Source organism: Chiloscyllium punctatum, chromosome 6 (genome assembly GCF_047496795.1).
Source record: "Chiloscyllium punctatum isolate Juve2018m chromosome 6, sChiPun1.3, whole genome shotgun sequence".
Lineage (NCBI taxonomy): Eukaryota > Metazoa > Chordata > Chondrichthyes > Orectolobiformes > Hemiscylliidae > Chiloscyllium > Chiloscyllium punctatum.
In genome coordinates this window covers 27763709-27790201 of record NC_092744.1, presented here as the reverse complement: position 1 = coordinate 27790201, position 26493 = coordinate 27763709, and the positions used below count along the sequence as shown (strand labels likewise).

The window sequence follows — 26493 nt, the reverse complement described above, 5'->3', positions numbered from 1 at the left end:
GTGTTTTGATCAGCCCATTGATATGAACATTTACTAACAGTACAACTTACATTAACTAGTGCTAGAACATATAGGAACTGGTAAATATGTGTCTGGATGGTATCCATAAGATTATAAGAAATAGGGATAGAAGAAGGCCATTTGGTTTCTCCCCTTGACTATGCTTCTCTTTTGAGCTGACATTTTTCACGTTCACTTTCTTGCCCTATTCCCAGCTCTTGATTCCCCTACTGACCCAGAATCTGTCTTTACTTTATCTTGCGATAAAATTCCCTGGTAACACATTGGAGTTACTGCTCTGAGGACATTGGGTCTGACAAATGTCCGAGTTCATCCCAGGCGTGGGAGACAGGGTTTCGAACGGTTACACCAGCTACAGGATTGACTAAATAGCAAAATCAGTCAAGCCCAGCCTCTTGTATTGAGCTCGCTGCAGGGAGCAGAAACTGAAATGTTCAGTAGTTGCGGAGCTAATTCTTCCCTGAATGCAAGTGCAGGATAACTGGGGGCTTAGGGACAAGAGCTTGGAAGGAGCTCCATGATGTGTGTCTGCCGTACTGGGTGGTGCAGTGACTCACTGCAGTGCATTATCTGTGCTTTCTTTCAAAAAGAAGTCATTGTCAAAGTGAAGCTTCCCCTGGGCTTGCTGCACATTCCACAATCATTATGCAAACCGTGCCAGAATGGATTATTCAAAAAGATAATATTCAGCACATGAATCACACAATGCAATGAGGCAAAAGGCAACCACAGAATCAAATCTACACCTGGAGTGGGTGCAAGTTCAGCAGAAAAAAAAAATTGCCTGGTCTTTTAGTGATAATATTTTGGTGAGAAAAATGCTTTAAAAAAAGCAAATTCCAAAGCAGGGCTTCACTGGAAGGGAATCTTGTACTGAGATCAGTTAAACGAGCTGTTGATTTTTAGGAAGCTGGTGTGTCCAAAGATAAAGGGTGTCAGAATTTTATTCAGCCTGCTAATTAGAAAGAGGGAATCTGAGGCAGGATGGGAATTGATTGATGCTGTTTACAGTTCTCATGGCTATTCCAACATTTCTTCTTCATAGCATCCTGCTCCATTCTGCTAAACTGTTGCCCACATTTTCCAGCTCAGTAAGAAAACCTTATCCTGAACACGGCACCTCCACCCAGTGAAAAGAATATTCCGTCCACGCAATAACTGTTTAGATGTCCATTGACTGTGAAATGAGAAGCTAACTACCACTTCATTCAATCCCAATCAAATTTTAGAGTTTACAGCACAGGAAGACACCCTTCCGCCCCTGTGTCCACGGTAGTCATCAAACACGTGGCCAGTAGGTTTGTATGTTATGGTATTTCAAGTATTCATCTAAATACTTATTGAATATTCTGAGGATTCCCATCTCTACCAACCGTTTCAGGCAGTGAGTTCCAATCCCATTACCGTCTTTAACAGATCTCCACTCTGTCTTCTGTCCTCTAAGGAAAACGACGCTAGCTACTCTTGTCGCTCTTCATACCTGAATTGCTCCAGCTCAGGCAGCACCCTGGTTAATCTCGTCTGCACTTTCTCTGGTGCAATCACAACTTTCCAACAGTAGGGGAATCAGAACTGCACCGATTACTCCAGCTGTGGCCTAACGAACCTCTTGTATGGTTCCATCATAACCTCCCTGCTCTTGTATTCAGTGTTTCAACATGTTGTCTTTTTAACCATCTTATCACCTGTCCTGTTGTCTTCTAGGATCTACGGACATGTCTACCAGGGTCACCCTGATCATCTATTTCCTTGGGTCCTACCATTCAGTATGTGCTCCCTTGTTAGTCCTCCAAAAAGGCAACACCCACACTTTTCAGGAATAAATCCTATTTGCAACCGATAAGCCCATCTATATAGAACATAGAACAATACGGCGCAGAACAGGCCCTTCGACCCTCGATGTTGCGCCGACCTGTGAAGTATTCTCAGCTCGTCCCCCTACACTATCCCAAAATCATCCATGTGCTTGTCTAAGGATTGTTTAAATCTCCCTAATGTGGCTGAGTTGACTACATTAGCAGATAGGGCATTCCACACCCTTACCACTCTCTGCGTATCATCCTGTGGTCCAACACTTTCCTTTTCATGATTTACCATGTCACCAATTTTCATGTAATCTATGAACTTACTGATGGAACCTCCTACATTTGTATCTGGATCATCAATGCACACAACAAACAGCAAGGGATCAACACGAAACCTTGGGTCCGCCACTGGACCCAGATTTCCAGTCACAAAAATACCCTTCAACCATCGCCCTCTGCTTCCTGTTACTCTGCTAATTCTGAATCCAAATATCCTGCCTTCTGTAGAATGTTTCCCAATTTGAACGTGTGCTGGAGTGCTGAACAACCAATGAATTACTTGATGAAACATAGTTACTGTGGCAGTGTCAGGAACATGGTAGCCAGTTGGTGCAGAGCAAGAACCCACAAACAGCAATGTGAGAATGGGCAGATACTCTGTTTTAATGGTGTTGATTGAGTGATAAACACTGATCAAATCCTGGCCAGGGCAGTCCTACTATTCTTTCCTTCAAACTTATGTGATGGGCTCTTATCTCTGCCACTCCCCACCCCCACCCCCAAAGATTTTATTTTGTTACCCCATATGCATTCTCAGCTCAGAGGCTTGAGGGAGGTAAGGAACAATCTGAGGGAAGTGAGGAGGTGAGGAATTTAAAGAGGAGCCTAAAGAAGGGGCGGAGAAGACTAGAGAGGTGAGGAATTTGAAGAGAGATCTGAGGGAGGTGAGGAAGAGTCTGAGGGACCTGAGGAGAAATCTCGGAAGTTGAGGAATTTGAGGAAGAATCTAAGGAAGGTAAGGAGGTATCCTTTGTGAATGCTTTACGAGCTTCAAAAGACCCAGATCCACTCATATCTGCAGAGGGCTGTCTTCACATTTTGACTGACAGCTTTAAGATGTTATTAAAGAATTATCTGTCTCTGGTTTGAACATAGAACATAGAACAGTACAGCACAGTTCAGGCCCTTCAGCCCTCGATGTTGTGCCAACCTTTATCCTACTCTAAGATCAATCTAACCTACATACCCTTCATTTACTATCATCCATGTGCCTATCCAAGTGTTGCTTCAATGTCATTAATGTATCTGACTCTATTACCACTGCTGGCAGTGCATTCCATGCACCCATCATTCCCTGTGTAAAGAACTTACCTCCGACATCTCCCCTAAACCTTCCTTCAGTCACTTTAAAATTATACCCGCTCATGATAGCCAATTCTGCCCTTGGAAAAAGTCTTTGGCTATCCACTCTATCTGTGCCTCTCATCCTCTTGTACACCTCTATCGGACTGTAATTGAATGGTCTCCTTTTGCTATTGGTGTCCTAGGAGGTCACACTGGATTCCTGGTAGTTCAGCTGTAAGTGTTTAAATGTATGGGTGTAGACTGGATGTGAGTACTTTGGTAAGAGTCTAGTTAAATGGGCTTGGTAAACGATGTTGTTCATGACTGGCGGGATGAATGCAGCAGCTGCCGTTGACTCGTCGATTGCCTGAAGCCATGAAGAATTGTAGATGCATAGCGGAGTATCTGACACTGTGCCAGCATTAGCTCTCCTCATTGTGTTGAGGATTAGTCTGTGTTCAGTTCCACAGCAAGGTAGCTACTCCCGTAATCAGCTGTTCTGGGGGCATTTTCCCACTTGTGAGGGCTCAGTGAATAAACCCTGTTGGGAGGAATGTGAAGCAACTGAATCAACAAATGGATTTGCCTCTTTGACTTATTTCCCAGGTTGGATTGTTTCAGAGTTGGGCTGGGAAAGTTATTGTACGCTGCTCTTGTATATAAACATCTCCACCCAGTATTTAATTGCTCAGATTTATGTGTACGCTTTCACATCAATCTCTCACACACACCTGCTCCCGGCACTATCCCATTTGTGTTTTCTCTAAAGGTTGAGGTGATCACCAGTAAGGCGATTACAAACCTCCACATTTCCAAAAATTCCCATTTCAGTTTCAAAACCACCTCACCTCCCAGTTCGATCTGAGGCAGGCTGTTTGACATTGAACAGGGATCAGAGCAGTAATTTTACCTCAAATCCCCGCGTTGCCAAGATCACTTTCAGAGGGCCTCCACTGGGAAGGTGACCACAAATGGCAGACACACCCAGAGCAAGTGGCTTCAGAACAAAAGTAGGTTTTAAAGGTATGAGCACAGATTACATTCATGAGGCCCATATACTCTTGATCCACAGGGTTGGGGGGGTGACATTTCTGATCAATGCAGGGACCATGCAGAGAAATCATATCCTGTAAACACTATACTGCCTTTAAAATTCCACAAAGCCTAATCCCACTCCCCATCTCACTCCCCACACTGTCTCATATCCTACCCAGTCTAACTGTCCTTTCCCCCTCAATCCCCACAGCCTCTAATATCCCACCCAGTCTAATCCCAATTATGCCTCACTTCCTGTTGCCTTTTGGATCTACCCTTTCTGTCCCTTGCTCCTGCACCCTCTAAAATTCCACCCAGTTCAATCCCAATCTCCCCGTCATTCCCTGTACCCTTTAATGTCCCTCCCAGTCTAATTTCATTCTGTCCTTCACTCCCTGCGCCCTTTAAACACCTTTAAGATCACATCAACTCACTCCATTTTATTTTATTGTCAAGGTGTGTCCCCTTAGTTACTAACCCTCCTGCCACTAGAAACAGTTTCTCCTCAATTCCTCTGTCAAAAATCCTCATTGTTTATAGAATTCTATAAAATCTTCCCGTAAGCTTCTGTGCTGTCATGGGAAACACGTCCAGCTTCTCCAGATTATGAAATTATTTGCTGTAATTGTTTTTAATGCCTTAATGTTTGGGAATGGGGTAAAATGATTTGTTTTTGAGCTGTAATGTGATACCTAACCATCAGAGCAAGGAAATGGAATACCACACCCGGGTGACGCGTGCTGTGAGCTGAGAGCTTTGTGTTTCGTTTGCCTGGAGCTTTTAGTGATACAAAGATTGAAATCACATTTCACTGTGTTTATGCAACACCCACCTTTCTGTGAGGGTCATTAATGGTTTCAAATGTTGCCGAGCGTCGTACCACAACAATCTTTTACAATTGGGGGCCCCCACCTCACTGGCCTGATCAGGTGTAGAAAAGTTAATCTTCTTCCATTTCTTTTGAAAAGCGTTTGCAGTCCTGAATCCAAATTGAGCAGCAAAAACCCCACGACTACTTTTTTAGCTTAACTCAGCTCAGAGGCTAGGGAGGAGCCAAGTAGCTCCTACATCAACTCTGGCATAATGGCGGTGCTAAGAGATATCAGCACTTTCTCTTTTTATATGAGGAGTTCGCTGAATGTTTCAGGATAGTTTATGAAAAGCAGGCTATATACCACAATGAGCAATGAGTATTGTGCAATGAGACAGAATTAATGAATGATCTCAGAATTAAGGTACTGGAACCTCAGCTTTTAAATATTTATATAATCGCAACATTTAAAAGGTGAAAGTGAGGACTGCAGATGCTGGAGATCAGAGTTGAGAGTGTGGTGCTGGAAAAACACAACAGTTTAGCAGCTTATGCCCAAAACATCGATTCTCCTGCTCCTCGGATGCTGCCTGACCTGCTGTGCTTTTCCAGCAACATACTCTCAATCCTAACATTTAAAAAGATATCTAGATAGGTGCACAAATAGAGAGGATTTGGAGGGATATGGGCAAAATACTGGCAAATGGGACTGAATTAATGGAGGATATCTGGTCAGCATGCTCAAGTTGGACTGAATGGTCTGTTTTGTGCTGTACAAATCTATGACTCTGTGACTTAGATGAAGGGATAGAAGGTACACGATTGCTAAATTTGATTAGATTACTTACAGTGTGGAAACAGGCCCTTCAGCCCAACAAGTCCACACCGACCCGCTGAAGCGCAACCCACCCAGACCCATTCCCCTACACCTAACACTATGGGCAATTTAACATGGCCAATTCACCTAACCTGCAAATTTTTGGATTGTGGGAGGAAACCGGAGCACCCGGAGGAAACCCCGGAGGAAACCCACACAGACACGGGGAGAATGCACAATCTCCACACAGAGAGTTGCCTGAGGCAGGAATTGAACCCGGGTCTCTGGTGCTGTGAGGCAGCTGTGTTAACTACTGTGCCACCGTGCCACCCATATTTGCTGATGACAACAAAGATGGATAAGAAAGTATGTTGTGAAGAGCACACAAGGATGGTACAACAATGTGTAAATAGATTAATTGAGTAAGCAAGGATCTTGAAAATGAAGAGACTCAATTTAGTAGGGAGAACATGGAGAATTGATTTAAAACAAAGGAGCTGAATGACTTGGTTATAGATGATTTTGAAACACAATTCAATAAATTAACTAGATTAGCTAGCAACAGCCCCTGAAAGAAATCAGAACTTAAGCAAAAGCTTAGCAAATTAAGTGAAACTTTTTTTGTGGAGAGAGTATGTACTTTCCAGCATGGAGGGGACCTGGGTCTCCAACTGCATAAGTCATTAAAGATGACAAGACAGATGGAGAGTATGGTTAATAGAGTTTTGTTCAGCTTATTTATAGAGCTGGGCTTTATTAATAGGATCATGGAGTACAAGAGCAAGGAGGTCATGTTGATTTTGTGTAAGATATTAGTTCAGCTCAACACAGTGTACAAGTCTAGGTGTTTAGCTTTAGAATAGGATATGAAGGCAATATCAGGAGTGCAGAAAAGATTGATGACAATTGTTCCAGTGATGAGCAATATCAGTTATGAAAATAGATTGGAGAAGGACTGTTTTTCTCGAAGCAAAAGCTCTGAGGAGTTTTGAAATATTCAAAAATCATGAGGGGTCTGGACAATTGGGAGAAACTGTAATTACTCTTGAACAGATGAGGAACAACAGGGCACAGATTTAAAATAATTTTAAATTGGTGCAGAGACAAGATGAGGAAAAGCTTTTTTACAAGAGTGTGGCTCAGGTCTGGAATACCTTGTTAGAGAGTGTGGTGGAAGCAAGTTCTATTGGGACTTTCAGGCAGGAATGAGATGGTTATTTGAATTATGGAGAGAAGGCAGGAGAATGACACCAGGTGAGATAGACATTCCATGGTGGGCTGAATGGCCTCTGTCTATACTGTAATGATCCTGTAATTTATAAACAGCTTTTAGAATCATGTTCTTCCCACACTATCTCATATCTTCATCTTGTGTTTTTAACATTAGAGATTCTCTTTATACTTAGGTACCTTGTGCAGTGCTCTACAATTACTTGACTGGAATTCAAACAAAAGATTGTTTTCTATAAATCAGAGGTGTGTAGGTCTCTATGGAAACTAGTACACACCAAAGTAACTTGTAGTTGAGGTAATGAGCTGTGTCTGTGCAACTTGTATAGCTGGTCTCAAGTGGCTCTATTCATCACTATCCAAAAACTCAAAAGATGTTTATTTTATTATTTTGTGGGAGGTGGGTGTCAGTGTCAAGGCCTTTATTCGTTGCCCATTCCTCAATGCTCTTGTCCAATGTGACCAATGTGACAATTGATCATAGTTTCACCATTGGTCAATATCACTGAGACTAGATTTCAATTCCAGATTTATGAAGTGAATTTAAATGCCGCCAGAGGCTGTGGCACGTGCCCCCAGAGTATTAGCTTGGATTAGAGGTTCATAAAATCACAAGGGGCATGGACAGGGTGAATAGCCAAGGTCTTTTCCCCAGGGTAAGGAAGTCCAAAACTAGAAGGTACAGGTTTAAGGTGAGTTGGAAAGAGATAAAAGGGACTTAAGAGGCAACCTTTTTACACTGAGGGCAGTGCATGTATGGAATGAGCTGCCAAAGGAAGTGGTGGAGACAGGTACGATAGCAATATTTAAAAGGCATCTGGATAAGTACAGGAATAGGAAGGATTTAGAGGGATATGGGCCAAATGCTGCCAAATGGGACTAGATTTATTTAGGATACCTGGTTGGCATGGACATATCAGTCTGAAGGGTCTTTTTCTGTGCTGGACATCTCTATGATTCTGGATTACGGCTCTTCTGATCCTTACAGTATGTCAGCCCCCATGTGTGAAGCTGCCTGAAAGGGTGCTGGTAGCTGTTTCAAAAGGAATTGGATAAATACTTGCAAAATAATCTCCTCCTTTTGGTGGATCACCATGGGAGCAGCCATCATTCCTCACTCATCCTCTTTGCTTTGAGCAGCAGTGTCGTTACAGAGAGTAATCAGGAGGGACCTGTGTTGGGAAACATTGGAGCTGGTAGACTGCTCTATTTCCTTTCCCTATGCCATTGTTGATATGTGGGTATCAGTAAAACTAATGAAACATACAACCTTCATTAGAGTCATAGAGATGTACAGCATGGAAACAGACCCTTCGGTCCAACCCGTCCATGCCAACCAGATATCCCAACCCAATCTAGTCCCACCTGCCAGCACCTGGCCCATATCCCTCCAAACCCTTCCTATTCATATACCCATCCAAATGCCTCTTAAATGTTGCAATTGTACCAGCCTCCACCACATCCTCTGGCAGCTCATTCCATACACGTACCATCCTCTGCGTGAAAAAGTTGCCCCTTAGGTCTCTTTTATATCTTTCCCCTCTCATCCTAAACCTATGCCCTCTAGTTCTGGACTTCCCGACCCCAGGGAAAAGACTTTGCCTATTTATCCTATCCATGCCCCTCATAATTTTGTAAACCTCTATAAGGTCACCCCTCAGCCTCCGACGCTCCAGGGAAAACAGCCCCAGCCTGTTCAGCCTCTCCCTGTAGCTCAGATCCTCTAACCCTGGCAACATTCTTGTAAATCTTTTCTGAACCATTTCAAGTTTCACAACATCTTTCCGATAGGAAGGAGACCAGAATTGCACACAATATTCCAACAGTGGCCTAACTAATGTCCTGTACAGCTGCAACATGACCTCCCAACTCCTGTACTCAATACTCTGACCAATAAAGGAAAGCATACCAAACGCCTTCTTCACTATCCTATCTACCTGCGACTCCACTTTCAAGAGCTATGAGCATGCACTCCAAGGTCCCTTTGTTCAGCAACACTCCCTAGGATCTTACCATTAAGTGTATAAGTCATTGTTATCAATTCTGGGACCATTCAGAGATACAAGCTGAAACAGCAGCAACTCTCATTCTCCGTACCGCTACCACCCTTTTTCTTCTTACCCCAAACCCTCCTCCCTCGGCATGACAGCACGGTGGCTCAGTGGATAGCACAGCTACCTCACAGCGCCAGAGACCTGAGTTCGATTCTAGCCTCGGGTGACTGTCGGTATGGAGCTTGCACATTCTCCCCGTGTCTGCGTGGGTTTCCTCCGGGTGCTCTGGTTTCCTCCCACAATCCAAAGATGTGCAGGTTAGGTGAATTGCCCATAGTGTTCAGAGATGTGTAGGTTAGATGCATTAGTCAGGAGTAAACATATGGTAGGGAAATGGGTCTGGGTGGGTTACTCTTTGGAGGGTCGGTATGGACTTGTTGGGCCGAAGGGCCTCTTTCCACACTGTAAGGATTCTAATTGTAATTCTCTCAGCCTTGCAACAGACTCATTACCAACCCCATTCCCTCACATCTCCTCCCTTTTCCCACCTCCTCATTTCCTAAGATGCTCACATTCCCTCCCACTCCCCTTCTCTTCCCATTGACTCACTTGCCCAACCCCATCACTCCTGCCCCTTCGCATCTCACTCCCTGTTTGCTGCTTTCTCTCCTTGTCTGCTCACATTGCTCACTGGACCACCATTCCACCTCTTTATTGTTTGTTTGTTTAAAGGATGTGACCATCAGATCCTTTAAAAAAAAATAAAAGAAATCTTATTCCACTGTCATTGCACCTTGCCTCCATGGATACCACGTGAGGAATCAGTCAGGCAGTTTATTGAGATTTATATGAATCATTTCCAGTCAGTGATTAATGCGGAGCTCAAGCCAGTGAGCCCAGGTGAAAGCCACATATTTTAGCAGCATGTTGAGACCGATTCCATCCCCCATTCTTGTTTTGAGTTGGTTCTATCGCTCATTTCTGCTAAATGATAATACAGGGTTTTGTACACGGTTGTAGAGATGTTGAGTTAGGAAGTGGGTGTCCCCTGGAGTTAGAAACATATCCTAATGATTGTTTCACTTCACTCAGACAGACAGCCAATAGAACAGCAGGAATCCTAGTTGAAGCCCAAGATGAGGACTATTGACAAATTTGCGGAAAAATGTCAACCTGATTAATGAGGTGAATATATTACTGCTGTGTACTGAGGGGATCGTTGACACTCATCCAAACTCCCAACTGAATTCAGACCTGTCCAAAGATCATTCGGTACAGCAGTCCCACCACATCCCCTCTCTCAATCCCATCTCAGCCCTTATGTCGATCCCATTCACTCCTTCTCTCAATCCTATTATACCCCGTTAAAAATCACACAACACCAGGTTATAGTCCAACAGGTTTAATTGGAAGCACACTAGCTTTCGGAGTGCCTCTCCTTCATCAGGTGATAGTGGAGGGCTCAATCCTAACACGGAATTTATAGCAAAAACTTTCATGAAAGAACTGAAACAGATGAAAGGTTTAATAGACAATCAATTTTTCAATGTATAATTTCAGTTATATTACACTGTAAATTTTTGCTATAAATTCTGTGTGTTAGGATTGAGCCCTCCACTATCACCTGATGAAGGAACGTCACTCCGAAAGCTAGTGTGCTTCCAATTAAACCTATTGGACTATAACCTGGTGTTGTGTGATTTTTAACTTTGTACACCCCAGTCCAACACCGGCATCTCCAAATCATGACTATTATACCCCAGTCTCAATCCCATCTCAGCCCATCTGTCTATCCCATTCACTCCCTCAGTTCCATTCACCCACTCTCTCAATCCCATTCACTCCCTCCCTCCATCACATTCACTCTCTCCATCTCTCCCTCAATTCTGTTCACTCTCTCCCTCTCTCAATCCCATTCACTCCCTCCTTCCCTCAATCCCATTCACTCCTTCCCTCCCTCAATCCCATTCACTTCTTCCCTTTCTCAATCCCATTGACTCCCTTCCTCCCTCAATCCCATACCTTTCCTCCCTCCTTCTCTCAATCCTAATCACACTCTCTCTCCCTCAATCCCATTCACTCACTCACTCTCTCAATCCCATTCACTCTCTCCTCTCTCAATCCCATTCACCTCCTCCCTCTCTTAATCCCATTCACCTCCTCCCTCTCTCAATCCCATTCACTCCTTCTCTCAATCCTATTATACCCCAGTCTCAATCCCATCTCAGCCCATCTGTTTATCCCATTCACTCCCTCAGTTCCATTCACCCACTCTCTCAATCCCATTCTCTCCCTCCTTCCCTCAATCCCATTCACTCCTTCCCTCCCTCAATCCCATTCACTTCTTCCCTCTCTCAATTCCATTGACTCCCTCCCTCCCTCAATCCCATACCTTTCCTCCCTTCTTCTCTCAATCCTAATCACACTCTCTCTCCCTCAATCCCATTTACTCACTCACTCTCTCAATCCCATTCACTCTCTCCTCTCTCAATCCCATTCACCTCCTTCCTCTCTTAATCCCATTCACACTCTTCCCCTCTCATTCCCATTCACTCCCTCAATCCCATTCACTCCCTCTCTCCCTCAATCCCATTCACTCTCTCCCTCCCTCAACCCAAATCACTCCCTCCCTCAACCCCATTCACTCTCTCAATCCCATTCACTCCACCACTCCCTCAATCCCATTCACTCCCTCAATCCCATTCACTCCGTCCCTCCCTCAATCCCATTCTCTCTCTCGCTCCCACAATCCAAATCACTCCCTTCCTCAATCCCATTCACTCCCTCCCTCAACCCCATTCACTCCCTCAATCCCATTCACTCCACACTCTTTCAATCCAATCACTCCCTCCCTCCCTCAATCCCATTCACTCCCTCCCTCTGTCAATCCCATTCACCCCCCTCTTCCTCAATCCCATTCACTCCCTCCCTCAATCCCATTCACTCCCTCAATCCCATTCACTCCCTCCCTCTCTCAATCCCAATCACTCCCTCCCTCAATCCCATTCACACCTTCTCTTCCTCAATCCCATTCACTCCCTCCCTCCCTCAATCCCATTCACTCCCTCCCTAATTCCAATTCACTCTCTCCCTTCCTAATTCCAATTCACTCTCTCCCTCTCTCAATCCCATTCAGTCCCTCTCTCAATCCCATTCACTCTCTCCATCCCTCAATCCCATTGACTCCCTCCCTCTCTCAATCCCATTCATTCTCTCACTCCCTAATTCCAATTCACTTCCTCCCTCTCTCAATCCCATTCACTCCCTCCTTCTGTCAACCCCATTCACTCTCTCCTTCCTTCAATCCCATTCACTCCGTCCCTCTGTCAATTCCATTCATTTTCTCCCTCCCTCAATCCCATTCAAGTTCTCCATCAATGCCATCTCACTTCTCTCGCAATCCCATTCAGCCTCTCAGTCAGTCCCTGATTCTTGAGTACCACCTTCCCTTCCCTCAGTCCCTCACCCCACACATACCCCAGAGAGAGTATCAATTTGCTTCCTTTGCTTCTGAATTTCACTTCCAAAAGCTCTGTCTCTACATTTTCAACTCTGTCTCTCTTAAACCGGCAGAAAACATTTCTAACTATTGACCTGTTGTAAACGGTAATCTCAGAGGGAAGAGTCACTCATTTCCATACAGAGATTTAGTGGAATATTTTCTCTCAGAGACTAGTGGATCTGTGGAATTGTTTACCCCAGAGGGCTGTCGAAGCTAGGTCATTAAACATATTCAGGTTTGAGAGAGACAGAGTTTTAATCTGAAAGGAAAGGGGCTAAATGTAGGAAAGTTAAATTGAGGATTATTGGAGCAGCCATCATCCCATGAATCATAAAGTCACACAGCACAGAAACAGACTCTCGGTCCAAAGATTTTCCCAAACTAAATCCGTCCCATTTGCTTGCATTTGGCCCATATTGTTCTAAATCTTGCTTACTTATGTGCCAATCCAAATGTCTTTTAAATGTTGCAACTGTACCTGCCACTTCCACTCCATCTGACAGTTCATTCCACATACGAACCACCCTGTTGTGAAAAGGTTGCCCATCAAGTCCCTTTTAAATCTTTCTCCTCCCACATTAAAATATGCCCCCTAGTTTTGAACTCCTGCACCCTAGGGAAAAGACTTTTGCTATTCATCTTGTCCATGGCCCTCATGAATTTATAAACCTCTATAAAGTCATCCCTCAACCCCCTACACTCCAGTGAAAGAACTCTCAGCCTATCCAGCCTGTCCTTATAACTCAAGCATTTGATTCTTGGCAACATCCTGGTAAATCTTTTCTGAACTCTCTCCAATTTACTAATATCCTTCCTGTAGCAGGGCATCCCGAACCGTACACAATACACCAAAAATGACCTCACCTTTGTCCTGTACAATTTCAACATGATGTCCCAACTCTTGTACTCAATGGTCTGAGCAAAGACAGCATGTGTGCTAAACAGCTTCTTAACCACCCTGTTTGCCTGAACTGTGCACCTGAACCTTTAGGTCTCTGTTCTACAACATTACCCAGGGTCCTACCATTAACTAAATAAGTCCTGCCCTTGTTTGTTTTGTCAAAACATAATACCTCACGTTTATCCAAATTAAACTCAATGCCACTCTTCAGTCCATTGGCCCAATTGGTCAAAACACTCTTTGTAATCTTAGATAACCTTCTTCACTGTCAATTTTACTACCAGTTCTGTTGTCATTCACAAACTTACTAACCATGCCTCCTAAATTCTCAATGATTGGTGGGGCAGGCTCGATTAGCTGAACGGCTTACTTCTGCTCCTACATCTTTTGGTTCCGAAGAGGTGAATGTTTTTGCAACATTAGCTCCATCCACTCTACTGATGTCACACAAAGCCTGCAGGTGGAGACAATGAGTTCTACTGGAGCATTCAGAGGGAGCTGATCTATCTCTATCAACTCCAAAATGCTGTAATGTTGCTGATTTAAAACTTGACAAGACTTTAATAAAATTTATCAAAACATTGAGGAGAGACATTTAAAAATATACAACTTCCTGGAGATTTAAGGTTGGAGCCAGGCCATGCACAACACAAGATTGGACTTAGAATAGAACATAGAACATTACATTCTGGATTAGTGGTGCTGGAAGAGCACAGCAGTTCAGGCAGCATCCAAGGAGCTTCGAAATTGACATTTCAGGCAAAAGCCCTTCAAGATTCCTGATGAAGGGCTTTTGCCCGAAACGTCGATTTCGAAGCTCCTTGGATGCTGCCTGAACTGCTGTGCTCTTCCAGCACCACTAATCCAGAATCTGGTTTCCAGCATCTGCAGTCATTGTTTTACCTCATAGAACATTACAGCACAGTACAGGCCCTTTGGCCCTCAATGTTGTGCCAATCTGTGAAACCTATCTGAACCCATTTAACCTATACTATTCCATTCTCGTCCATATGCCTATCCAATGATGATTTAAATGCCCTTACAGTTGGCAAGTCTACTACTGTTGCAGGCAGTGGGTTTCAGTAAAGAACCTACCTCTGACATCTATCCTATATCTATCACCCCTCAATTTAAAGCTATGTCCCCTTGTGCTAGCTAATGCCATCCAAGGAAAAAGGTTCTCACTGTCCAACCTATCTAACCCTCTGAGCATCTTATATGTCTCAATTAAGTCGCTTCGACCTTCTTCTCTCTAATGAAAACAACCTAAAGTCTCTCAGCCTTTCCTTGTAAGACCTTCCCTCCATACCAGGCAACATCCTAGTAAATCTCTTTTGAACCCTTTCCAAAGCTTCCACATCCTTCCTATAATGCGGTGACCAGAACTGTAGACAATACTCCAAGTGTGGCCGCACCATAGTTCCGAAACTCAATCCCTCTACCAACAAAAACGAACACACCGTATGCCTCATTAAAAACCCTATCAACCTGGATAGCAACTTTCAAGGACCTATGTATCTGGACACTGAGATCTCTCTGCTCATCTACACTACCAAGAATCTTACCATCAGCCCAGTACTCTGCATACCTGTTTCTCCTTCCAATGTGAATCACCTCACACTTATCTGCATTAAACTCCATTTGCCACCTCTCAGCCCAGCTCTGCAGCTTATCTATGTCTCTCTGTAACCTACAACATCCTTCATCACTATCCACAACTCTACCGACCTTAGTGTCATCAGCAAATGTACTAACCCATCCTTCTATGCTCTCATCCAGGTCATTTATATGAATGACAAACAACAATGGACCCGAAACAATTCCCACTAGTAGTGAACTCCACAATGAATATTTCCCATCAACCACTTTCAGCTAGCCAATTTCTGATCCAAACCACTAAATCACCCTCAATCCCATGCCTCCGTATTTGTGCAATAGCCTACCGCGTGGAACTTTACCAAACGTCTTACTGAAATCCATATACACCACATCAACCGCTTTACCCTCACCCACCTGTTTGGTCACCTTCTCAAAGAACTCAATAAGGTTTATGAGGCAACAGTTCCTAAGATACAGACTTGCCTCAAAATCAAACACTAAGTGTAAAAGTAACACATAGTTACAAAGCTGCAGAGAAAGAGGTTACACATGCAAAGAGCTCAATATGGTAAAGTAATCGCCCTTAGAAAAGAAACCCAGGCATCATCAGTGAAATAGGTGATCCCAGCAATGCAGTTTTGGTAAAATTTGTTTGTGTCTATCGATGTCTTATTAAATTTGAGCTTGATACAAGTGCCAAGATGATTATTCAATCAGACTAGTCACTATAACTTAAGAATTCTGGATTCGTGGTGCTGGAAGAGCACAGCGGTTCAGGCAGCATCCAAGGAGCTTCGATGCTGCCTGAACTGCTGTGCTCTTCCAGCACCACTAATCCAGAATCTGGTTTCCAGCATCTGCAGTCATTGTTTTTACCTTTATAACTTAAGAAGCAGATGCTGCAGTCTGCAGTCTACAGAGATGAGACTGTATGATGGAGATGGAATAATTGTCAAGACCACAGGAATGCTTCGTTATTCTGTAACATAAGAAGCATAAGGGGGTTGAACATTTACACATCGCTTGCAATTCATTAACTGCTCAGTCCGCACGCCTATCCTTTGTTTCAACTTCCTCAGGAGAGCAGAAAGTGTTCGACCACCTCCCAGAGGGCAACCCGTCCAAAAACAAGCCGTCGTCAACCAGTCAAGATTTCATTGGGTTTTCTTGACTCACAGTAGAACCCAATAAGAAGAAAGAATCTTATGAGATTACCTGTATAAAAGAAACATTTAATTGCAGCTGAAAAGGAACAGTGGCCAGTAAACCAAAAGAAGCTCAACCGAGTTTGCATAGAGCAAAGCAGTGACCAAGTCTGTGCTACCATTTATTGGTGTGGTGCTGAAGGGTGGCCAGACCAAATCTGCCTTGAGTGACTGAGAACACATTCATTTGAGAACCAGCATTGCACAATCAGGGATGATTTAGTACTTTTTGACAATACACTAGTTATTCCAGTTTCCCTTTGGGATGATGTATTAGAAAGGAGACTCTGGAAACACTTGGGCATTGCCAAGCATACAGACAGAGGTGGTATAGCAGCCAGAGATTTCTCAAAACAGACTGAAAGTTTGATATCTCATTGTGCAATCAGCAATTATATTGGATTATCAAGTCTGAAAGACACTCCTGTCATCTACGATGAAGCAAAGCTTCAGCAAAACTAGTGACAGGAAGCCAATACTGAGAACAGAAATGAGCAGCAACTTCTACTTTCGTCAATCTTTGGTGGGAAGCTGGCACTTGGACCTTGGGAGGGGTGTGTGCCAGCCTGCTCACCCACTCCCACACCCCTCCCCACTGCACCCTGTCCACTCATCCCCACACAACTTGCCACTGCCCCCTGCCTACCCACTCCCACACCCCTCCCCGCTGCCCGCTGCCTACCCACTCCGACACCCCTCCCCCCAACCCCTGCCCACCCACTCCCACTCCCCTCCCCACTGCCCCCAGCCTACCCACTCCCACACCCCTCCCCGCTGCCCCCTGCCTACCCACTCCCACACCCCTCCCCCCAACCCCTGCCCACCCACTCCCACTCCCCTCCCCACTGCCCCCAGCCTACCCATTCCAACACCCCTCCCCCGCCCCCGCCCCCTGCCCATCCACTCCCACAACCCTCCCCACTGCCCCCGCCTATCCACTCCCACACCCCTCCCCAATGCCCTCTGCCTACCCACTCCCACAAACCTTCCCACTGTCCCCTGCCTACTCACGTCCACACCCTTCCCCACTGCCAGCCTGCCTACCCACTCCCAGACCCCTCCCCAATGTCCCCTGTCTACCCACTCCCACACCCATCCCCACTGTCCCCTGCCTACCCACTTCCACACCCCTCCCCACTGGCCCCTGCCCACCCACTCCCACATCCCTCCCCACTGACCCCTGCCCACCCACTCCCACACCCACACCCCTCCCCACTGCCAGCCTGCCGACCCACTCCCACACCCCTCCCCACTGCCAGCCTGCCCACCCACTCCCACACACCTACCCACTGGCCCTTGCCTAACCACTCCCACACCCTCCCCACTGCCCCCTGCCCACCCACTCCCACACCTCTCCCAACTGCCCCCTGCCTACCCACTCCCACATGCCTCCCAACTGCCCCCTGCCTACCCACTCCCACACCTCTCCCCACTACCCCCTGCCTATCCACTCCCACATGCCTCCCAACTGCCCCCTGCCCACCCACTCCCAAACCCATCCCCACTGCCCCCTGCCCACCCACTCCCACACCCCTCCCCACTGCCCCCTGCCTACCCACTCCGACACCTCTTCCCACTACCCCCCGCCTACCCACTCCCACACCTCTCCCCACTACCCCCGCCTACCCACTCCCACACACCTCCCCACTACCCCCTGCCTACCCACTCCCACATGCCTCCCAACTGCCCCCTGCCCACCCACTCCCAAACCCATCCCCTCTGCCCCCTCCCCACCCACCCCTACACCCCTCCCCACTGACCCCTACACCCCTCCCCACTGACCCCTACCTACCCACTCCCTCACCCTCCCCACTGCCCCCTGCCTACCCACTCCCACACCCCTCCTCACTGCCACCTGCCTACCCACTCCCACACCCCTCCTCACCGCCACCTGCCTACCCACTCTCTCACCCCTCCCCACTGCCTACCCACTCCCACACCCCTCCCCGCCCCCTGCCTATCCTCTCCCACACTTGGGATGGTGGATAAAGCAGTAAAACGATCAGGGAGGCGATGGTCTAGTGGTATGATTGCTGGAGTGTTCATCTAGAACCTCGGTAACGTTCTGCGAACCCAAATGCGAGCCCTGCCACAGCAGATAGTGGAAGTTGAATTCAACAAATATTTGGAATTAAGAATCTAATGACTGCTAGAAATCCATTGACAAATGTCGGAAAACCTGTCTAGTTCACTAATGCCCTTTTGGGAAGGAAATCTGCCATCCTTACCTGGTCTGGCCTCTCGGTCATTCAGGACCCACAGCAATGTGGTGGATTCTCGACTGCCCTCTGGGCATTTAGGGATGGGCAATAAATGCTGCCTAGCCCACTAGGCCCTCATCCCCTGAATGAATACAGAAAAATCTAGATTATCTTAGAGTCAGGAAAGTCCCAGATAACATCCTGATGAGGTTTGTTTAAGTTGAGGATGTATGAACTCAGGCATATGAAAGCTCCATATAAAGGCTATCAGATTTTCTAGATTGGGAGTTGAAGTCATAGTTAAAATAAACCTATTGTGGCATTAGAGAAAGAGATTCTTCTCTAATGTGAGGGGGGGGGCGGGTTTTTGACAACATGTAATGGAATGTTTTAGGATAATGTTTCTTCCATGTATTTCAAAATATCTGAAGTCATATTATATGTAAAAATTTTTGTCTATTTGAATTTATCTCCACTTCCTTTGCTGAATAAGCTTCTGTTTCATTGTTAAAACTAAATCTGCAATATTGCATGTTTATGTTTAAGTGAGAGACACTCTCATTAAAAGGCAGCATGGTGGCTCAGTGGTTAGCACTGCTGCCTCACAGCGCCAGGGACCCAGGTCAATTCCAACCTCGGGTGCATGTCTGTGTGGAGGTTTGTACAATCTCCCCATGTCTATGTGGGTTTCCTCTGATTTCCTCCCACAATCCAAAGATGTGTAAGTTAAGTGAATTGGCCATGCTAAATTGTCCATAGTGTTTGATGCATTAGTGAGAGGGAAATGGGACTGGGTGGGTTGGTCTGGACTTGTTGGGTCAAAGGGTCTGTTTCCACACTGTAGAGAATCTAATCTGTAAAGAAATAGAACAAAAATCTATAGATGCTAGAAATTTGAAACAAAACAGAAATTGCTAGAGAAACTCAAGAGGTTTGGCAGCATCTGTGGAGCACGAGGAAAAGAGTTAATATGTTGAATGCTTAATCATTTAGAACTGGTAGCATCGAGGAAATAGTGTCATTTATCTTAAGGACAGGAGGGTGGGGGAGGCTAGGAGTGAGCCAGTGAGTGAAGACGGAGCTCAGAAAGAGAGGGAAAGGTAAGAGTTAGGCAGACAACGGGATTTTTGATGGTAAGCCAAGAAAGAAGAAAGGTTTAGTAGGTGATAACGGGGATGTCAGTGGGAAAAAAGGGTCAGCTGTGCTGAAAGTGACACATTATGACAGTGTAGGTGTGGATAAAAGATATAGAGTCAAAGAATCCCTATAGTGCAGAACAAGGCTATTTGGCCCATCAAGTCTGCACTGACTCTCTGAAGAGTATCCCACCCAGACCCACCCCTGCCACCTCATCCCCATAATGACATGGAAAGAGGTGTTCAGGCTTTAAAATAATTGAACTCCATGTTGATACCTGAAGGCAGCAAGATTCCCAGGCGGAAGATGAGGTGGGTCTCCCTCCAGCTTGCATTAAGCCTCACTAGATCACCTCAGCAGGCCTGAGTCAGAAAGATTGGGCATGGGAACCCATAGTGTAAGGAAGTGGCAGGTATCTGGAAGCTCTGGTTAATTTTTGCAGACTGAATGTAGAGGTTCGCAAAGTGGCCTATGATCTATCAGGCCAGATTTCAGTCTGGGATCTGAATTGTCGAATAGTAACATGAGGTGAATTCCCAAGAGTGTAACTGAGTGCTCTCTGCAGAATGGAATGATTCATTAATTGCTGGCTCATTTCCCGCACTGCTGTTTGTTTCTACAGGAGAGAAGGAAAGGGAGTTCGTATTCACTGGGATAAGCTGCGAGAGGCTTCCTTCCTATCCCGTTGGAACCCTTGGAGCACTGAAATTCCATATACAACCTTTGCTGAACATCCAGCCATCAATGCCACTGAGAGATTCACCAGCCTTTGTCAGGTAACAGTGGACTTGGAAGTGTAAGTAGGAGCAAGTGTAAGCCATTCAGCCCCTTAAGCTTGAAGGTGTTCTATCTCATTTTTAGGATTGAAGACAGCCAGTGTGAGCTTGTATCTACAAAGAGCCCAAGACCATCTAGTGTCTGTTCATTGGCTTTAGGAATGAGTGCACACATTGGCTGCTGTAATACTAAGCACAACAGTTAAGGGTATACTCACAGTCACTTGTCCCCAGCTCAACACCCTAGACTGCCCCTGGTTACTTGGTTACCTGGTTAGATGTTCAGAAGGTGCATGTGCACCTGTCTATGGTGTCCAAATTCTCACTTTGTAAAAACTGGCCACCCTCGTTTGCCTCTGCTCTGCCCTAAACCTCTCACTTCTAAAGCCTTGTATCCATTTAAACTGTTGCCATTTAGTGTGTAACCTCTCCTATATTTTAAATGTATCACCTCATATTTCTCCCAGAAAGTTTCATCCATTGGTCTGTTGCCCTCCCTGTGATCTCCTGCAATCACATGCAGTTCTCCACACTGTTTATCTCACTGTTATTTTGATCTTAACCATGTACCAAACAAGAGTTGTGTTCCTCAGCTTGAATCGTGCTGTTTCTAATACAGTTGACCAACAATAGGCTTTCAAAACTGTCACCTCAATAACAGCCAAACCTTGATACCAATTCTTTACCTGTTAGTCACTGTCGGTTCCCACAACTTAAACATTTCCCTCAGGCAGATAAACTTTAATGAAATGATGGTGCTTAATCTGTCTAATGTCTTTCTTGGCGTAGAGTCACTGAACCGGATTTGGTTCTCACAGCATGAAAAGAACTGGCGCACTTTCCTTCAGTTCAGGCAATGCCCCGGGTCATTAGTGCTTCAACAACGAGCTCTGTGTGTGTGAATCGGTTCCAATTAAAGACAGTCACACCTCAACTTCAGACAGATCTGCTGAAAGCAATTCTTAATTCACCCTCTTTCCCCAAATTGTGGATCTTCCCCCTCCCTCAGTTAGTGCTGCAGTCCCCTCACATCTCAGCAATAATTACAGGAGAAGCTCAGCATGCAGCTGGTAACACAGGCTCTTTCTTTCTTTCTACTTCTTCACTCTTGGGATGTGGGTGTTGCAGACTTTTATTGCCCATCCTTAAATTTGCCAGAGGCAACAGAGTGGCCTGCTCTGCCAATTCAGAGGGCAGCTAATAGTTAACCACACTGCAGAGGTTTGGGATACACATTACATTTTAACCTGTTCTTATAGCCTGATGGGTGGAGCTTCTCACATAATGTTAGTTAACCCTTTCAAGTGCAAGACTTATGTTCCAGCCTTAGACAATATAGCACTCCCTGAGTACGTACTCTGTCAGTACAGCACTCCCTCAGTACTGACTCTCTGTCAGTACAGCACTCCCTCAGTACTGACTCTCTGTCAGTACAGCTGTCCCTCAGTACTGACTCTCTGTCAGTACAGCTGTCCCTCAGTACTGACTCTCTGTCAGTACAGCACTCCCTCAGTACTGACTCTCTGTCAGTACAGCACTCCCTCAGTACTGACTCTCTGTCAGTACAGCACTCCCTCAGTACTGACTCTCTGTCAGTGCAGCTGTCCCTCAGTACTGAGCGAAAGTGAGGTCTGCAGATGCTGGAGATCAGAGTCTAGAGTGTGGTGCTGGAAAAGCACAACAGGTCAGGCAGCATCCAAGGTGCAGGAAAATCAATGTTTCGGGCAGGAATCCTTCATCAGGAGCCCTCATCAGCCCTTCCTCATTCCTGATGAAAGGCTCCTGCCTGAAACGTCGATTTTCCTGCTCCTCAGTTACTGCCTAATCTGCTGTGCTTTTCCAGCACCACTCTAATCTTGACTCCCTCAGTACTGTCACCCTGTCAAACCTTCTCAGGACTCACTGTCACCCTGTCAGTGCAGCACTCCCTCAGTATAGACCCTTTGACAGTGCAACACTCCCTCAGTACGGACCCTCTGACAGTGCAGCACTCCCTCAGTACTGACCCTCTGACAGTGCAGCACTCCCTCAGTACTGACCCTCTGACAGAGCAGCACTCCCTCAGTACTGACCCTCTGACAGAGCAGCATTCCCTCAGTTCTGACCCTCTGACAGAGCAGCACTCCCTCAGTACTGACCCTCTGACAGAGCAGCACTCCCTTAGTACTGCCACCCTGACAGTGCAGGACACCCTCAGTACTGCCACTCCCACAGTGCAGCACTGCCTCAGTTCTGACCCTCTGACAGTGCAGCACTCCCTCAGTACTGACCCTCTGACAGTGCAGCACTCCCTCAGTACTGACCCTCTGACAGTGCAGCACTCCCTCAGTACAGACCCTCTGACAGAGCAGTACTGCCTCAGTACTGACCCTCTGACAGTGCAGCACTCCCTCATCACTGACACTCCAACAGTACAGAACTCCCTCAGTACTGCCACTCTCACAGTGCAGCACTGCCTAGTTCTGACCCTCTGACAGTGCAGCACTCCCTCATCACTGACCCTCCAACAGTACAGAACTCCCTCAGTACTGCCACTCTCACAGTGCAGCACTGCCTCAGTTCTGACCCTCTGACAGTGCAGCACTCCCTCAGTACTGACCCTCTGACAGTGCAGCACTCCCTCATCACTGACACTCCAACAGTACAGAACTCCCTCAGTACTGCCACTCTCACAGTGCAGCACTGCCTAGTTCTGACCCTCTGACAGTGCAGCACTCCCTCATCACTGACCCTCCAACAGTACAGAACTCCCTCAGTACTGCCACTCTCACAGTGCAGCACTGCCTCAGTTCTGACCCTCTGACAGTGCAGCACTCCCTCAGTACTGACCCTCTGACAGTGCAGCACTCCCTCATCACTGACACTCCAACAGTACAGAACTCCCTCAGTACTGCCACTCTCACAGTGCAGCACTGCCTAGTTCTGACCCTCTGACAGTGCAGCACTCCCTCATCACTGACCCTCCAACAGTACAGAACTCCCTCAGTACTGCCACTCTCACAGTGCAGCACTGCCTCAGTTCTGACCCTCTGACAGTGCAGCACTCCCTCAGTACTGACCCTCTGACAGTGCAGCACTCCCTCATCACTGACACTCCAACAGTACAGAACTCCCTCAGTACTGCCACTCTCACAGTGCAGCACTGCCTAGTTCTGACCCTCTGACAGTGCAGCACTCCCTCAGCACTGACCCTCCAACAGTACAGAACTCCCTCAGTACTGCGACTCTCACAGTGCAGCACTGCCTCAGTTCTGACCCTCTGACAGTGCAGCACTCCCTCAGTACTGACCCTCTGACAGTGCAGCACTCCCTCAGTACTGATCTTCTGACAGTGCAGCACTCCCTCAGCACTGACCCTCCAACAGTACAGAACTCCCTCAGTACTGACCCTCTGACAGTGCAGCACTCCCTCAGTACAGACCCTCTGACAGTGCAACACTCTCGGTACTCCCACCCTGACAGTGCCACACTCAGTACCGACCCTCCAATAGTGCAGCACTCCCTCAGTACTGACCCTCTGACAGTGCAGCACTCCCTTAATACCCTCTGACAGTGGAACATTCCCTCAGTATTGACCCTCTGACATGCAGCACTCCCTCAGTATTGACCCTCTGACAGTGCAGCACTCCCTCAGTACTGACCTTCTGATAGTGCAGCACTCCCTTTGTACTAACCCTCAGTGTGACACTTCTCTGGAGTAAGGATAGTCTTTGCTGCTGGCCTAGTAGCTGCATCAAGAGTAAACAATCAAATCTGTCATTAAGTGGGAAAAATGCCAAGTATTTCATAATGTTGATGTTCGGTCAGTAACCTGATCAAAGGGCGTATTCTTTGGAAGAAAATTATTACTGGCAAAAGATTAGGTTTGTTTGTTTGGGATGAAAAAGATGCGTGTGTCATGTATATGTAATGAACACTTCACTCCAATTCTTGTCGTTTGTCTTGTGTTTGCCAAACTCTGGTTGGTGAATATACACTTTTAATTTGAGTTGAACAGAAATGAGAAGTGACTGAATTGGGTTGGGATTGAATAGCATGGGTCTGGGCTGGGATGAATCTGAGTTTGTGGACTGACCATGGTGCTCGTTCACTGTTAAAGTGAGAATTCCACTGCATTCAGTGAAGCGGGGTCTTTTTGGGAGTGCATCCTCACTGAGATTTCCCTGCTTGGAAATTCTTGAAGGCTAGACATTGTCAACATCTCTGTCTACTGACTGAAACAAATCAGGAGTATGTTGGCTGGTGACTTCTGCACAACATCTCACACTCAGCCTGGCTTTTCATGGTACAACCTAGTGCTTTCCTGCTGGGGTTCAGTCTTGGTAAAGCTTTGCATAAATGGCATTCTTGGTGAACTTTGTCCATGAGTATTCTGGATCAGTGGATAGATTGTCAAGTATTTTCATTCATCCAGAGAATGTGGGAGACAGCTACTTAACCAGCATTTACCGTCAATCCTTAAATGCCCTTTGAGAGGGTAGTAATGAATCCTCTTCACGAAACATTGCAATTGTTCTAATTTTGATACAACTGAATGACTAGCTGGGTCATTTAGAGGGTGTCTGAGAGTCGACCACATTGATGGCTCTCGAGTTACTTGTAAACCAGACCAGGTAAGAACAGCAGATTTCTGTCCCTAATGGACTTTGTGGAAGCTGAAGGACTTTTACAAGAATGCAGGTATATTAGATATATTCAAGAGGGAGCCGGACCTGGCCCTTGTGGCTAAAGGGATCAAGGGGTATGGAGATAAAGCAGGAGAGGGATATTGAGATTGTATGACCAGCCATGATCATATTGAATGTGGGGCAGAGCCGAGAGGCCTACTTCTGCACCTATTTTCGATGTTTCTCTGTCTCTATTTCTTCACTTAATTTAATTTCAATGTCACAGCTACTGTGGTAGGATTTGTACTCCTACCTCTGGATAATTGGTCCAGATCTCTCGATTCACAATCCAGTAATGGAACCATTAATGTAACAAAACAGAGTGTGTTGGAAATACTCAGCAGGTCTGGCAGCATCTGTAGAGAGAGAAGCAGAGTTAACATGTCAGCTCAGTGATTTTTCATTTGAAATAACCTCATCACCAGATTACTGTACCATATATTCAATATCTGGTCTCAGTGGACTTTTGTACATGGATCTTTGCAATAATTTGATGTCCCAATCTACTTCTTTTACAGCTCGAAAATTTCAAAATACAGCTGTCTCAGGCTGTCCAAAAAGCCTACCAAGTGGATCCAGTTCCTGGGAGGGCAAATGGAGCGCTGATATTGAATCATTCAATCGCCATTGATTCATACATGGGGGTGATGTCTGTCATCAGCAATCAGAACAGGCTGGGCTATTCACTGGCTCGGGGCTCTGTGGGCTTCTAGCCTGACTGCACCACTGGCCTGTTGTGATTCCCTAAACAAATGGTTTCCTTTAGGTCTCTTGCGATTGCTTTCTCATTATTAAAACTTGTTGAGATTTTGCAGATCACATATCAGTCCCTAATTCTACAGATATCATGGCCCATTTTGAAACAACATTAAATCTATTGAGTTTCATACATAAAGTGAGTACTGAATCTGTCAAATGTCACAATTCTACAAACAAGAGTAGACTGAGAATATTAGACATTGCTTGCACTGGCTGAAAGTAGTAACATAAAAGCTGAGATAACATTTAATAACAACATGCATTGAGATTTATTGTTCCACAAGATGTTATCCCTGGGTGTATTAGTACCAAGACATTTCCAAAAAGATATTGTTAAAACAATGCACTAATGTATGGTACATAACATTTATGAGTGTTTTATGACATCACCAATTAGGCTTTCTCTGTCATTTTATATTGTTGTTAACTTTGACTAATAAATGTTATTCTGGACAATGATTTAATAAAGAAGGCTGCAATCTTGTCTGTGTGCTTCACTTTGTCACAGACTGAGACCTAACACCCACTACATTTTCAACCCAGAGTACAATGACTTATCAGCCATTCCTGTGGCAGCTACAGTTCACATTCAGTGTCCAGTATCATCTCTCCTCCTCAGGTCATGTACTGGGTCTCTAGTCATAGTTAATGGTCAGTGCATTGTGCTGGCTGGTGAAAATCCCCATTGA

General features: G+C 45.7%; 1 protein-coding gene across 2 annotated transcripts in view; it reads left to right on the top strand.

The window, feature by feature from the left end:
• The window catches only part of LOC140478802 (tumor protein p63-regulated gene 1-like protein), a 71553-nt gene extending 45265 nt beyond the window's left edge, over positions 1-26288 (top strand). The window contains exons 4-5 of one of the 2 annotated variants that reach the window (XM_072572190.1): positions 20225-20378; positions 25564-26288. In XM_072572190.1, the coding sequence (XP_072428291.1) occupies positions 20225-20378; positions 25564-25758 (349 nt within the window). In that variant the 3' untranslated portion in view covers positions 25759-26288. Of the gene's footprint in view, positions 1-20224; positions 20399-25563 lie in introns of both variants that reach the window. The other variant, XM_072572191.1, reaches the window with a different exon arrangement.
• Positions 26289-26493: the final 205 nt, after the last annotated feature.